The sequence below is a fragment of the Lactuca saligna genome, chromosome 1 (assembly GCF_052625555.1).
Source record: "Lactuca saligna cultivar CGN05327 chromosome 1, ASM5262555v1, whole genome shotgun sequence".
NCBI lineage: Eukaryota > Viridiplantae > Streptophyta > Magnoliopsida > Asterales > Asteraceae > Lactuca > Lactuca saligna.
Window position 1 is genome coordinate 54,613,091 of NC_136417.1, and position 16,229 is coordinate 54,629,319.

A 16,229-nucleotide genomic window follows, 5' to 3' on the forward strand; every position below is an offset into this window, starting at 1 on the left:
GCTATAATGATGGTTATGCCAATGTCGCTCCAAAAAAATGAAGGTCGTCCTAAAAGGAGTGGTGTGGTGGTTTATAATAAGCTTTGTTGTCTAATTAGCAGAGATTGACGTTGATGATCTCAATGGTGGATTAGAGGTTTCAAATTATCTAAATAAGAGGAAAAAAGACAAATGTATGGGAGGAAAAGGAGGGGGAGATAGTTGGAAAAGGCGATGGAGGTGGTGGCGACCATGGGTGGCGATAGAGGCCAACTAAGGCATTTGGAGTAGTCGCTACGATGAGAAGAGTGTTTGAAAATGTTTGAAAAATAAAGAGAGATCTAAACTTAGGTTTTAGAAGAGAAAATGTAAGAGGTAGTGGGTGCTACCAACACTCAAATAATAATATAGATTAGCAAGAAAAATTTAATGAATATATCGTATAAGAGTAAAATGGTAATTTTACACAAAAGAAAAGTTACAAATTAACTAAATCCTCTTAAAATAACAATTTTTGCAATTAAATTTAATTTTAATTTTAAAAAAATGTCAAAAAAATTACTTTTACATTTATCTCTAAAATATTTGAAAAGCTCATTAATTTCATGGATAATCTATGACCGGCCACAAGTATTTATTTCATGCATTTGGACTTATTCGTGCTCTGCAAGCTAGTGAGAATATCAACGATATTTCCTTTTCTCAATTAATATTTTTGTGAAAAAATTAAACATAAATTTTTGGGTGAAATTAGTGAATTCATTTTATCTCTCTTTTCTATATTGAGTTAAACAGAAATAACGAAACTATGTACTAAACTAATTCTAAATTATAAAATATATTTTTCTATGTACAATATCATTATTTTTATTATTTTATAAAATGAATCTGTAATTTCACATAAGTATATTAGTTATTTTGGAACCAAAATATTATGCTTTTTATTTAATACGACAAGCAGAAGTGTTGTTTTTAAGGTACTATCTCTCCTTACTTTTTCAGTCTCCACTTTCTTGATTATTTCAAGTTTCTCACTTCTTTCTTATTCCGATTTTACCCCTGCTTATTTTCCCATTTCACACCACCAAACAATCCATAAATGCACATTTTAACCCATCTGACATCAAGGACACAACAGTAATTTCAAATTGTTTCTCTCACTAGTTTTTGAATTTTCTTCTTCCTATCTAGACCAGACCTGCAACAAGACGAACATCCATTCATTAGTTTATTAATATTCTTCGTCTTGAAAACAACACAACTCGACCAAACCCTTTGTTGTTCCATGAATTTTTTAATTGCATGATGTGGTTTCCATGATTAATTTTGTGTTTGATTGAAAATCGAACCTCCAACAAACCCACAATCACTCTCGCCATTATCGCATTCTTCCATTTTTCTTAATCTCTACTCTTCTTCAACGACAATCGACAGCCACATTTCAACCAATTTCGAGTACCCAATTTGTATTTCTTCATGAAAATGTGAAGATACTATAAAAATGGTGATGTTAAATCGATTTACAAGGAACAAGAAACGGTTCTACGGGAAGATGAAGCTCATACGAAGCAGATATGGGTTCAGACACTTGAAATGGATTCTCTGGCTTGTTATATCTTTCTTCTTCTTCATTAGATTCATTAGCCATCATCAACCTAGCACGAATTCTTTGAGGAGAACAATAATTTCAAACTCTCAATCCAATGTTATCTCTCGTGCTATCTCGGAATCAAAAACGGATGAAGTTCTCCGGCAGAATCAAGGTTCGTCTCTTCAGTGTCACCTTCTCGACCTCCAATCTTATGTTTCTGGGGTTGATTTCTTTCGTTTTGCAGATTCTATGAAGGATTTGAAAGTTTATGTGTACGAATTGCCATCGAAATACAATGTTGATTGGCTATCGAACGAGCGATGTAGCAACCATTTGTTTGCGTCGGAAGTCGCCATACATAAGGCGTTGATGAACAGCGAGGTGCGAACATTTGAACCTTCGGAGGCTGATTTCTTCTTCGTCCCCGTCTACGTTTCCTGCAATTTCAGCCCCGTTAATGGCTTCCCAGCCATCGGCCACGCACGTGCTCTTATCTCCTCCGCGATTGAGCTCATCTCCTCGGAGCTTCCATTCTGGAACCGCAGCAATGGATCCGACCATGTCTTCGTTGCCTCTCACGATTACGGAGCTTGTTTCCATGCCATGGTACCCAATCAAATAGAAAACATAGAAAATTTCAGATTTTTAATCTCTTAATCTTAAAAAGCAATGCTGTTCGTGTTTCTGATATAGGAGGATAGAGCTGTGGCTAATGGGATACCGGAGTTCATGAAGAACTCGATTATATTACAGACATTTGGTGTTAAACACCAGCACCCATGTCAAGATGCTGAACATGTCGTCATCCCACCGTACGTATCGCCGGAAAAAGTTCAGTCAACGCTGTCGCAGTCGCCGATGAACGGCCGCCGTGACATTTTCGCGTTCTTTCGAGGGAAAATGGAAGTCCACCCCAAGAACGTCAGCGGACGATTTTACAGCAAGTAACAATAAATCTTAAATCCCCTCGAGTTTTTCTCCATTAACGTTCATTTCCCCTCATTGATCTTAACTTCTCATTTCGTTATTACAGGCGTGTGAGGACGGAGATATTGCAGAAGTACGGCAACGACCGGCGGTTTTACCTGAAACGACATCGGTTCGCCGGTTATCAATCGGAGATAGTCCGATCGGTGTTCTGCTTGTGCCCACTTGGGTGGGCACCATGGAGCCCTCGACTTGTGGAGGCGGTAGCGTTAGGTTGCGTGCCGGTGATTATAGCTGACGGGATACGTCTGCCGTTAGAATCCGCCGTACCATGGCCGGATATATCTCTCACGGTGGAGGAGAAAGACGTCGGGAAGTTAGCCGGGATTCTTGATTACGTGGCGTCAACGAACCTATCATCCATTCAACAAAACCTGTGGGACCGGAAAGTCAAACAAGCGCTTTTGTTTCATGATGACGTGGAACACGGAGACGCTACGTGGCATATTCTTGTCGCGTTGTCCAAAAGGTTTACCAGGTCTAATCGGAGGTCGAGGCTTTTGATCAAATGAGACTTTTACACGTGGAGATATTTTATGGGGAATCTAAAATGCCAACGTGGAAAAGATGATGGAATACAGCTGTAATATGATGGGACATGTCATCCCTGAGCAGCGTTGGTGGGCCTTTGTTTGCTAGTGGGAATGCGGTGACGGTGTTGTCAGGTCTTTCTAACCTGACGACGTGTCCGGAAATGATTGGTGTATGTGGGCGGGTGTACAGATAATAAGATGGGAATGTTAACAGAGGATAATAGAATGATGTGAACGCAAAGAGAAGATATGAAATTGATCGGAGATGAGCAATATCGCTAATTCTATTGTATTTTTTATTTTTATTTTTTATTTAGACTAAATTACTAGTTTTGTACAAATGATGTTTAGAAAGTTATAAATTTAATCCAATATTTCATTTGTTGTATTAGTTTATCTCTAAAGAGATTTTGTGGATTTCCATAGGGATCAAAGTGGTAATTCTTTTGGTTGGGGTCTATGATAGGGTCCAATTTGCTTTGGGTCTATATCCTACAAAAGTGGATGTAGAGGACGTGTTATCCAAACATGAAGTCTACATCTTTCAAGAATATGGTATTATATTGGTATATATGTTTAAAATTAGGACATTAGAGTAGTATACGTTTTGGTTTATATTTTATTATTTATCACACTTTTAATTTCAGATGTGTTTCTATTATCAATTTTATAAATTCGTCACTCATTACCCCATCTTTAATTTATCACTTTTGGCACACATTTGGTAGAGGTCTTTGTTGGATTATGGTAATTTTTAAAACGATAAACACAATTGAAGCAAACTTGAATACCATAATCAACAGGATAACAGATTCGATGATTCCTTGCAACAAGTAGAACTAAAATGTTAACATCAAAATCCTACATTTATGTTTTTGATTCGTTTGCTTTCTTCTTGGATTACCGAAGATCCTAAACTAGAAAACCTCTTTCGTGATCCCATCCAAAGATTATGATCTAGCAATTGGAAAAAAAAACAACTTATTTTTACTTGGCAAACCAGAAAACCCTACATTTAGGGTTCTATTGGGATGTTTTTTTACCTTTGTGTACACATTATCCTTAAAGTTGGTATATTTATCCATTTATTTAAGGGATAAATATTTACCAATTCAAATAAATAATAATTACATTTAAAAGTCTTTTCTCTTAATTTTTTTAATCATTTTATGCTTAAATTATGTGTTGCGTAACCCAAAATGAACTTATTGTATATAAAAACTTCAATTGTTGTGACCATAAACATATTTTGTAACAATTTTTTTTTTTTTTTTAATTTTTATGAAAACAACCTATCTACTATCCGATTGAGGTGAATCCATTAACGAATTGAATATTTATGGTAGTCTAACAAATTTATGAAGTTTTCTTTACCATTAAGATATATTCTTCTAGAAACTTGGCAAAAAGACCACCCCTCATGCACTTTCAATGAAAACAATGTAACGTGACAAATGTGTCAACAAAAAAAATAGACGTGTGGAAAATGATTGAATTTTCAACAATAGAACAATTACTTGACTTAAGTTGAATAACTGTGTAGATAACTCAATAAAATCAAAGATATAAAGGAACCTACTTGGCACATATCATTTAAACGTTTTACATGATCAATATCATTGCCAAAACACAAATATTTAGTACTAGTGTAGTACAAGTTCAATCTTGTGTAAGTGCGCATACTTTGTGATGATTTTAGTTATGTTTTTTCTTATATAAGACTTAGAGAAGACGATAACATGAATAAGGCTCCATGGAAACTCTAGGTGGCTAGGATGAATAACGAAACCATCTCAATAAACGAGCAAAAAGAATAAAGCAAATTACAAATTTGGTTACTATGTTTTATAAAAAGGTACAAATTTAAATCAAAATTTAAAAATGACACAATGTCGTCCTTACTTTATATTCTTTGCTGAAAAAATGATTATTAAATGGACAAAGAAGAGAAAAAGATAAAATGATTAAATTACAAATTCAAATATTCAATATCAGTTCGGTTCGGTCCGGTTTTACTAAGAAATATGCTATCTAAAAAGGTGTTTGGAACTGGAACCAAAACCGAATACGCCGTAAACTAATAACCGAAAATCGAACTGAATACCACTAATCGGTTTCGGTTTGGTTAAAAATCCAAACCCATGATCAAACCGAATATGCCGTAAACTAAAAACCAAAAATCGAACTGAATACCACTAATCGGTTTCGGTTTGGTTAAAAATCCAAACCCATGATCAAACCAAATACGCCGTAAACTAAAAACCGAAAATCAAACTGAATACCACTAATCGGTTTCGGTTTGGTTAAAAATCCAAACCCATGATCAAACATGCAACCAAACTATATTCTAAAAATTTCATGCAACAAACTTACATACGTAGTCCTTATAGTTGGCAGAAAAAACCTTGTTTTATAAGTTTTCATGAGTTTTTATGGTTTTACTTAGATAAAATTAAAGGATATTGCTAAATTTTGATCCAAATAGGTTGCTTGTGAATTCAAGAGTTAAGTTATTTGATTCATGCATTAAATTATAACCTATAAAACCTATCAGTAAACATAACACTGTAAGTGAGATTGATTTTAGAGGGTTTAAAGGCAAATGTGTTTGTATTATTACAAGATAGGACGAAAATTAGCAATCTAAATTGGGAATCATGGTGCACATCACCATTTCTAGACTTTTCATTAGGCTAAAGGGTGTGGCCGCGGTTTGGGGCCGCGATTTGTGCCACCTCAGCCGCGCACATCGCCTCTAGGCTGCGGTTTTGTGCAGTTTTGGCCGCAATGCAGTAGATTTTTGCTGCACTTTCACTCTCTCTCTCTCTCTCTCTCTCTCTGTTACACCCCCGAACCAGACGACGGAAACGTCTGAGGGCTCGTGTGACTATCAATTGAAATATCATCACAATGAATATACATGAAACATAACATAAACGTCACCATTCATTACATAATACAACCAGTATTGTTCACATCAAGTACATTGTTTCATAGTACATAATTCAAAATATAAATTGTACGGAGATTAATACATCAATATAAAATTCCCAAAATACTCTTGATGATTTCTTCGTCTTAACGATTACCTGAGAATACAAGTTAGTTTGAAAATGGTCAACATATATAATGTTGGTGAGTTCATAAGCATGTTTAACTGAAAGATTTTGTATTGTTTGTAAAGCCCAGAAAATCCGATATTTTCTGTAAATTTTATGAAAATGATGTAACGATCAAGTATAAATGTATGTGTGATTTCCTTTGTAAAAAAAAACATGTATAAGCAAGCAATTCAAATTTTTTCCTTGTATTGTATTTGTTGTAAGTAGAAGGTAATGAATAATAGCATTCCCCAGAAAATCCGATATTTTCTTATTTATAAATGTTTCGTAATCCTTGTATGATCGTAAGAATTGTTTTCATATAATTATGATTTAAGCACTTTGATTTCCATAATATATCAATGGTAATGGATCTCTACGTGAGTCGTTATAACCATGCATAATAATGACTAATTCGTCTGTCTTGGCATTTTTCCAAACACCGGTTTTGATCAAGATTTTGTCACCCTAGACTGGCCTAGTCTAACTGTAGCGAACAGCTCAGGTGTGGGGGAGTCACCCCCGTATAGATCTATACACAGACTCTCGCTCTCCCTCCAGGAGACTCTGATAATAATTACATGCTACGACCAAACACTTAATGATGTCAATCGATAGTTCTCACTAGATCCTAATGATTTGTGACATGAATATGTTTAATGTTTAACGTAGTTTGATTTACTAAAACCTGATGATACTTGAATGTGAAAGACACGACCCAACAAACATGAATAAGGATAGTTGCGGCCCACTAAACACATAAGTTATTTCTAAGCTTAATGGCATGCAAACGAACACATTGAAGCCCATTAAGCATACAATGAATCTCTTCGGGCAAAATTAACATGCGAATGAGCCACTAAGGCCCAATAACATGTAAAAATTAATTTAGACCCATTAAGCATGTCATTGGGTCACTAAGGCCTAGAAGACATGAATTGAATATATTGGGCCCAATAAGTATGTATCATAAGTACTAGACCCAATATTCATACCATTGTTCTATTTTTATATATTTGATGTGGTATAGTGTTTTTGTATGAAGTATTTACTTATGATGTTAAGATACCCAACGTTTGATCTATAACGATATTATTAGTTTATAAAAATATAACATTTTTAAATCCTTATAAAAATTTATATCCTTGGCCTAATGGTTTAATAATTGACACATTCGACTCAAAATATTTATTTGACCATTTCAGCCCCTTTTTCACATGAAAATACATTTTCAGCCCTTATTTGCCAAAAGTTTACATTTTTGGCCCAATTTTCGTGAATTTTACATTTTCGGCCCAAATTCCAAAAACTTTGTATTTTTAACCCAATTTAGAAATAATGTCATTTTTAAACCCGATTTTGGTTTATTTACATTTTTGGCTCAAACTTTTGATCAAATAACATTTTTATCCTAAAAGTCTATTAGGTGCATTTCATTCACCCATTTTGTAGTTTTAATCCATAAAAGTGCATTGCATTTAGGTTTAAACTCATGCATTTTGCATGTTTTTTTGGGATTTTTCATGAGGCAATTTCATTCAAATACTTTTGTGATATTTTAGGGACTTTTGGAGGTAGGATCTTGTTGGAGGAGGTAAATAAAAGTTGAGGACAAAATTTCGGGACTTGCGGAGCACCGAGGAGCGAGATATCAAAGAAAAGAACATTTTGGCTTTACAGAGATTTACACGGCCGTGTAAATGCAAGCCTTGCGTTTACGCGGGCCGTGTAAACGTAGATTTCTGCGCAGTATACTTTTACGTTTACGCGGGCCGTGTAAATGACAATGTTAATTTATGCGGGCCGTGTAAACGTAAACATGAGTTTTAAAGCAGTTTTTCACCATGCTTAAAGGGGGGAACCGACTTTTTACAAAGGGGGTCGACTTTTGGAGTGGAGAAGGCGAATTTATTGAGGATTTTGAAGTTGATTAACACTTGGGAACATTTGATTTCATTTTGTAAGAACTTTAATTTCATTTTCTAGATTTGTGATCTTGTTCTAGTCATGAGTGGCTAGAACCCTAGTTTCTCCAACTTCATGTCTTGACTTTTTAGTTGTGATTTCAATCATGTGATTTGATGTTTGCTTCTAATTCCTACCTAGTGAATTTGATTTTGTTTCAATTTAATGTTTGATTCTAATTGTAATTCCTATTGGCCATTTGAATTAGGGTTAGGTCATTCAAGTTATCAAATTACAAAATTTGTAATTGTTTTGTGAATTGAACTAAGTAACAAATACTAAATTGATTTCCATTGAATGAATTTAGTGTAAATCTTATTCACATACTCTTACACTCCTAAGCTTGTAAGGAGTATTGGGTGTTGTTGGGAACATTCACATAAATCTTATTGCAACCTTTTGATTTCTATCTAAGAGCTTGTTTAGACATAAATTAGAAGGTTAGGTTATTTTCAAAGAGCTTGTTTTGAATTTGACAACTTGGTGAATAGGAAGTGTTAGAACGTGTTAACACTTTCAAGTACCAACTTAGGTGGAATTGAGTAGATATCATTTCATCCTTGGAATCACATTGTTAAATTGTCTTGCATAGAGTTGGAGTTCTCACAAATCCTGAATTTGTTTCATTTAATTGATCATTTACTTATTGCTTTATCCTCTTGTTTAAATCATTGCATACCAACCCCCCATTTATGTGACCATTATTGTACCTTCCGCAAAAAGGTATAAACGTTTGTTCCGTGTCTCTGTGGATCGACCCTACTTACCTTGTATTACATTTCTACTACGAAGTAGTAGTGTTTAAGGAGTTATTTTACCCCTTTATTTGTTGGGTTTGACATGCTTAACAAAGTCTTGTTTTTTTTTTTTTCGCAAATTGGACCCAAAACCGTAAGGCCTAAACTTCTAAGCCCAAAATGCTAAAATTTACATTTTTGGTCCTTTAAAAAGAGGGATTATCAAAAATTTTTCAGTTTTATCCAAATATAACATCTTTGATCCTTACAAAACCGAAAACATCAATTTTAACCCCAAACTTTAATTTATTTGTCAAAGATTCTTATGTAAAGCTTTTGTTTTGTTTTACACATTTTAGACATGAAATATACTATTGTCTTTGTAGTATGATGTATAAAAATGTTTTAGTTTATGAATTCTACTTATTTTTGTCAAGGATTTCGAGATTTGTCAAGTTCTAACACATTTTCACAACATAATTCAAGAAATTACACATAACATGCATAAGCCACATAGATCTACACATTTTACTTGTATTCTCCCCCAAAAACAAGTAGAAAACCGAAAACAAGGGGGTATGAACTCACCTTGGGGTTTGGATTCGGTTTGATGAAGAGATTGAAGAAGGTTTCGACTTTAGCAAGCCTCTTGAAGAGGTTTTCGAACTTGGATGGTTCTAAGAGACATGATCCAAAAAATATAGGTGTAAGAGGAGTGTTTTTAGCTGAAGGATGAAAATCAAAGACTTAAGGATGATGACAACTTACCAGATATGATGATCTAGATGAAAATCTCTTGAAGATACACACAAAGTCTCGAAAATTATAGGAAGATGTAGGAGTTCTTGAGAGTTTTCTTAAGAGATTTTTGTATGTAAAATGAGTGTGGTGGTGGTATTTGGCCTCATAGCCAAGATTTAAGAAGGATAGAAGGGAGGTGGATTGGTTTTTACATAGAGGTCCACTATTATGTGTATAAATGTATGTTAAACAATAATATGAATAACTAAAGGTTATTAATGAGGTGTCACCTCACTAATCACCCTCTTATTGTTTATACACACATACACACACACACATATATATATATATATATATATGTATTGGGCCGAGATTTAGAAATAATGGAGGGGCTTTGGCCTTTTCTCGATTTGGTTCGAGTTTTATGAGGCCCATAGAAAGAGGCTTTCAGCCCATTGGGCCTTTAGGTGTGTTCACATCCCAATGAAAATCCATTAGGTAGTTTTATGGCTCTTTAGGGAGATTGTAGTTGTTATGGCCCAGTAAGGCCCATTAAGGGTAAACTAATCCATTTTAGGCCCATTATGACCCAAAACGTTAAGTTTCATGAATGTGGGTCCAATTAGAGCTCATTTAAGGGTTCTAAGCCCAAGATTGTCAAATTGGAAACTTATTGGTCCATTAGGCCCAATAAGGAATTCATAGTTCACAATTAACTTAAACCGGGATTCGTAGAGTTTCCAACTTTCAATTGACTATTTGAAATGTTTTGTATAGAATTTTGATCTTCACTGGGTGATTCCGATCTGTATTTGTTGTCATTGAATGAGCATCATTCATATTATCAAGTTAAGGTTACACTTGTTTATCATAGACAATATTTACAAGAGCAAAGATTTTCCTAGCTAAAATTGCTAGTTGTGATATTCTCTCCTCTTTTATTTGTTCTCTCTCTTCTCTTTCAATTAATCACCTTCTTCTATTTTTTTTCTTTTCTCTCTCTTTACGATAATCTCACTCCCTTGGTGTGGCATGAAATCACACTAGTGTGGTAAAAAGTGATGTGACGCATATGTGATCGTGAAGGGAGTGTGGTTTCGGTGGCACCACTCCCTCCAGCCTTACAACTCTCTCCATGTATTTGCTCGTTGGACCATTCTATTAAGTTGATGGATAATAAAACTCTTGCCATTCCACTAAAAAAATAAGCAATTTAAAAAAACATATAATAAAATAAAAACATACCAATATCATGAATTTTGTTCTCTCTCTCTCTATATATATATACACATACACACACACACACACACAGAAAGAGAGAGAGAGAGAGAGAGAGAGAGAGAGAGCATTTGAGACCAACATAATTTTGTGAGACCATGAGACCAAATTTTTTTAGTGAAATATTTAAATATACAATATATTCTAAATTATATGTTTTAGAATATTTCAATGTATAATATGTTAAAATTATTGATTTAGAATATTAGAATATTACACATATTTAACTTTTATAAACACTTATTAAAATATTTCACTAAAAAAATGGTCTTATGATCTCACAAAATTAAACCGTCTCACATGAAGTCAACCACATATATATATATATATATATATATATATATATATATATATATATATATATATATATATATAAACTCATATAATTAATTTTTTTATTGAAATAAAGTGTTTATATTTTATAGAATCTTCAAAATAATAAAATTGTTATAGTTTATAGTTATTTCTAATAAAGATGGGTTGATGTGGTTTGCTATTTAAACAATAAGAATTTTAATGTTTGAAATAGATATATAAGACATAAATAATAAGGATATATTATTCAATTTATTTTAAATATATTTGGCTTATTGAATATTAAGTTAGTATTTTATATTTTTTAATAAAAAAAGAAAACCTTTTTTTAATTATATATAATGTTAATTATGAGGTATCTTAACAACACAATAGTAATGTTTTTCTTTCTTTCAATATTGAGGATCGTTTCTTTCTTTTCATTACATTTTATTTCCTTTTATTAACTTCATCCACACTATTTTTAGAGTTTTTTTTTGGGTACTTTGTTTCCTCGTTGGGTTTTTGTTAACGCCTACTACCTTTGGTTCTTGTGCCGTTAGGTACACGTTTTTGTTTATGTTTTCTTTCGGACCCACTCATTTTTACTTCGTCTCTTTGCTCTGTTTCTTCTTTCTTTCTTCTCTACGTTCTTAATTTACTGGAAACAGGTGAATCTTTGCCATTTTTTCCCGCTTCTAATACTCTTTGTTTACGGTTTGAATGGTGCTATTGGATTATGTATTTTTTTTTTTCCATATTCGTTGTTTACTGAATCTTATGTGATGGGTAAGCGACCTAAGCGGAAAGATCTTGATTTTTCTTTGTCTCCTTCTAAGTCTGATGCTGCTGTTAACAGAAATTCCCGTCGTAAACGTGTGGTTAGTGGTGGTGATGCTTTTGTGTTGCTCGGGTATTACAATTGTGGGGATTGTGATTGCGTTTGCGAGTTCTATGGAGCGTTCTTTTGGTACGTTGAAAGGATTGTGAATTTGTCACGTCTTGACCATCCTAGGTATAATCGTTGTTGTAAGTCTGGGTCTATTGTCCTTCGTTATCCTCATACACCGCCTACAAAGATTTATGATCTTTATATGAACATACATTTTTTGAATGACATTGGAGCATATAATAGTATGTTTTCAATGACCTCTTTTGGAACAAATGTTGATGACGAAATCAACAATGGGCGAGGTCCGTATGTTTTTAAAATTTCAGGTCAGGTTATCATTGGATAAGTTCTATGTGTCCACAGGATGTTCACCTAGGTTCTTATAGTTATATATCTTTGAAACTGACAATGAAGTGCATAATAGAATGAATGTATTTGAGTCCCATAAGAAGAAGGACCTAGATTCTAGTATAGTTCAGCTTCATATTCAATCCTTAATGACCCATAATGAATATATTCACACTTTTAAAACAACCAAAGAAATAGCGGCCACCATGAATGCCGATTCATATTCTGTTCGTTTATATAGTAATGTACCTGATCGTAGATACGTTCTGCCCACTCCTAGTTCTTTGGGATGTATAGTTACCCGGGATGACAGTAACTATATCACTTATGATATTATTGTTTATTCTAAATCAGGTAAGAGTCAGCGAATTAGTAAGCTTCATCCTCCTTATATGTCTGTACAACAACCGTTGCTTTTTCCATTCAGTGAGGATGCATGGATGGTCTCCGCATTTAAATTTGGGTAATGAAACGGGTTGCACTGCAAAAACACTTACGGTTAATATGTACTATAATTATTATATGCATGACCGTCAACAGATTTATTCTCTATTATTAGAATCCCGTCAGCTTTTCCAACAATATCTCATTGACGCGTATACTTGTGTTAAAGAGGTTCGCTTAAGCTATATTTTATATCATTAGGCCCAATTACATTCAGACTATATTAGTTACATTCAGACTATATTAGTGGTCTTTATGATGCTCTTTCAAAGGGGTATGGAGATAGTCATGTGGTTGGAAAACGTGTCGTCCTACCGACATCATTTATAGGTGGTCCTTGATATATGTAATTATGTATAGCTATTACCAATATGCCCATTCGATTAGTAGAGTGTATGGTAATTTAGACTATTTCATTACATTTACATGTAATGTAAAGTGGCCTAAGATAAGTCGTTATATGGACATTCATGGTCGGTATGATACTAACAGCAAGGTTGATATCATAGCTAGAGTGTTTGAAATAAAGGTTGATGCTTTTATCAAGTTTCTAAAAGAGGATAAAATGTTTGGTGAAGTTGATGCATGTACATACACCTTCTGCTCCGTTTATATTTCTGTTTGTCTATGGTTAGATATTCATTTTGGTGTCTCTCAATTTTGTGTTAGTGTTGCAGATCTCTATACTATAGAGTTTCAGAAAGAAAGAGACCTTCCGCATTGTCATACGTTATTATGGGTGACACCTTCGAAAAAAGTTAAAACAACTATTGATAGTGACAGATACATAACAACAGAGTTTCTAGATTCAATTTTGGAAGCAACATTGTATCAAACAGTAGCCACATGTATGCTACATGGCCCAAGCGGATTGCTAAACAAAGATGCTCCATGTATGAAAGATAGGAACTGTAGTAACTTTTCCAAAACCATTTCAAGAAACCAGTGTTTTTGATAAAGATAGTTATGCTCACTACAAAATGAATGTGTTTACAAGTCATATGATGCAAAGTGATACTATTATTGATAATGAGTATGTTGTACCCTACAACAAACGATTGCGTTATCGTTTTGGTTCTCATATTAATGTTAAGTACTATGGTTGGAACATGATGATTACGTATTTGTTCAAATACATTTGAAAAGGCATTGATCGTGTTAGATTTGCAATCCGAAAAAGCGAGTCCATTGATGTTGGTGGTATAAATACAGAAAGACAACCAGTAATGAAATATAAAACTTTGTTGATGGCTATTACATTTTCCCTCATGAAGTAGCATGGCGTATTCTAAATTTTTATATTCGTCACCGCCACCCGCCTGTACAAACATTGCATGTCCATCTAGAACGTATGCAACATGTTGTTTTTCATGAAAATAGTAAGATAGATTAGGTGCTTTCAAAACCATGTTTTGGAAAAACACCTTTAACTGGTTGGTTTGACAGTAACGCAAAGGATCCATAGGGTGCTGATCTTACTTATATTAATCACTCAAATGAGTAAAAATGCGACAATAAGTATAAAAAATGGAGTCGTAGGGTTTTGGTGATAGAAATTAGGTAAACAAATAAACTTAAAACCGTTAAGTTCACATGCAACATAAAGGATCTATGTTTTCACTATTGAACTTATAACTATGAACACCAAACAAGAAACCCTAGAAACCTATTCTATTTTTGAAAAACATAAGAAAGGGTTTAGGATTACATACATTATTGTTATTTTAGTAAATAACAAGCATTCCTTTGATGTAGATCTCTTGGAAGCAAACACCACAATAGTCGTGCCTCTAATAGTTCACACCCAAGCTAATAAGAAGGAGGTTTAACTGAGGGGAGAGGGGAGAGTATTATTTTTGGCTATCTCTTAAGGAGATGAAAATAAGAGAGAGGCCTAAGGGTCTTTATTTAGTGGCACATGAAACTCTAGATAACTTGATTTGAATATTAAATTAATATTTTAAATATGATATTTATCTTATTTCTTATTTATCCACACAGAGAAACCCTAAAATATCCCTTCAAAACCATCCATCCCTAGGGTTGGAAGGTTTTGGAGTATTTTATTCAACTATTGAACAATTACACTTTAGACCCTACGCTTTTAATTAATTCCATTTATCCCAAAATGAGTTCTAATTAACTTCTGATCAATTATTAATTAAATAATAGTTTTTTTAATTAATATATTATTTTCATGAAAATGATGTTTTAGCCTAATTAAAAATGCAATTTTTTTTTGTTGTGAAAATAAGACGTTACAGTGACTTGTAAGAAGTTTTCGTGTTGGGAGCTCAAAATGGACAATATCGTGATATGTGCCAAAGGGGATGTTAGTGTCCATTATGGAAAACTATTTTGACATCCATCTATCATATCTCATAGTCATAATTAATGGTAAATTTAGGATATTTTATTTTTCTATAAACTTATTGAAATGCTCTAAGTAGCTTTTTAGAAAAGTAGGCCATAAACTATTTTTTGGTTAACAAATATGAAAGAACTCCAAAAATAAGATAACTATAATGTGACAAACATAGCCTAGAAGCTTACATAACTTTTATGCTGGAATAACAACGAAAAAAATAAGATGAACCTTTTATTTTTTATTTTTTTATTCATGTAGCTGCTTTTGTTTTCTCCTTCATTCCTTATCGATTTCTATAATTTTTTTCCTTTCATAAGTCCATATTAGGGTTTGAAGGGGTTTATATATGTATCTAGGTATTGTAGGGGCAAGTGAAATAATTGGGTTCGAAATTGGGACAAGATATGTTGATATGTTTTGATGGTATGCATAGGCGGGACCATAAATTTTTGGTAAGGACAACATATTTTTTTTTCCGCTAGGAGTATAATCAAATCAACCATAACAATGTCATATAAAAGAGTAATACCAAATTAACCACAAAAATTTCACTGGTTATGACAAGACGAATATAGAGAGATGAACTAAAAGGAAAACACTTGTAAATTTTATGTTTACATCAATGCTAGTTGTAAGTTGAGGTAGTAAATGGATGATATCAACTATGTTATGTTGTTGATTTTCAATATACACTTAAAAAAGGTTCACTTACTTTCACATAACATAAGTTTACCTAACACAAATTGCAAACTATGATCATTAAATTGTTGTAATCTCTACGATAAAACTGTGATCATTAAATTGTTATGGTCTCTATGATCTAGGAGGTTAATAAAAAAACACAACAATGAAATAAACAATTTATATTCATCAAAACACTGTAATCTCTACACAAAGCTAAAAAACGATGACTTGTACCCATAAGCCAATTATTAGAAGATAAATACAAAGAAGAACAATTAACATAGTTT

At 33.3% G+C, this 16,229-nt stretch overlaps 1 protein-coding gene across 1 annotated transcript; it reads left to right on the forward strand.

The window, feature by feature from the left end:
• The first annotated feature begins 1,014 nt into the window (after positions 1-1,014).
• On the forward strand, positions 1,015-3,481 carry LOC145036554 (putative glucuronoxylan glucuronosyltransferase IRX7). Its single transcript, XM_078985020.1, has 4 exons — positions 1,015-1,742; positions 1,815-2,176; positions 2,264-2,514; positions 2,604-3,481. Exons 1-4 carry the CDS (start codon positions 1,481-1,483, stop codon positions 3,067-3,069), a joined length of 1,341 nt encoding a protein of 446 aa, XP_078841146.1. The 5' UTR covers positions 1,015-1,480; the 3' UTR covers positions 3,070-3,481.
• The last annotated feature ends 12,748 nt before the right edge of the window (positions 3,482-16,229 follow it).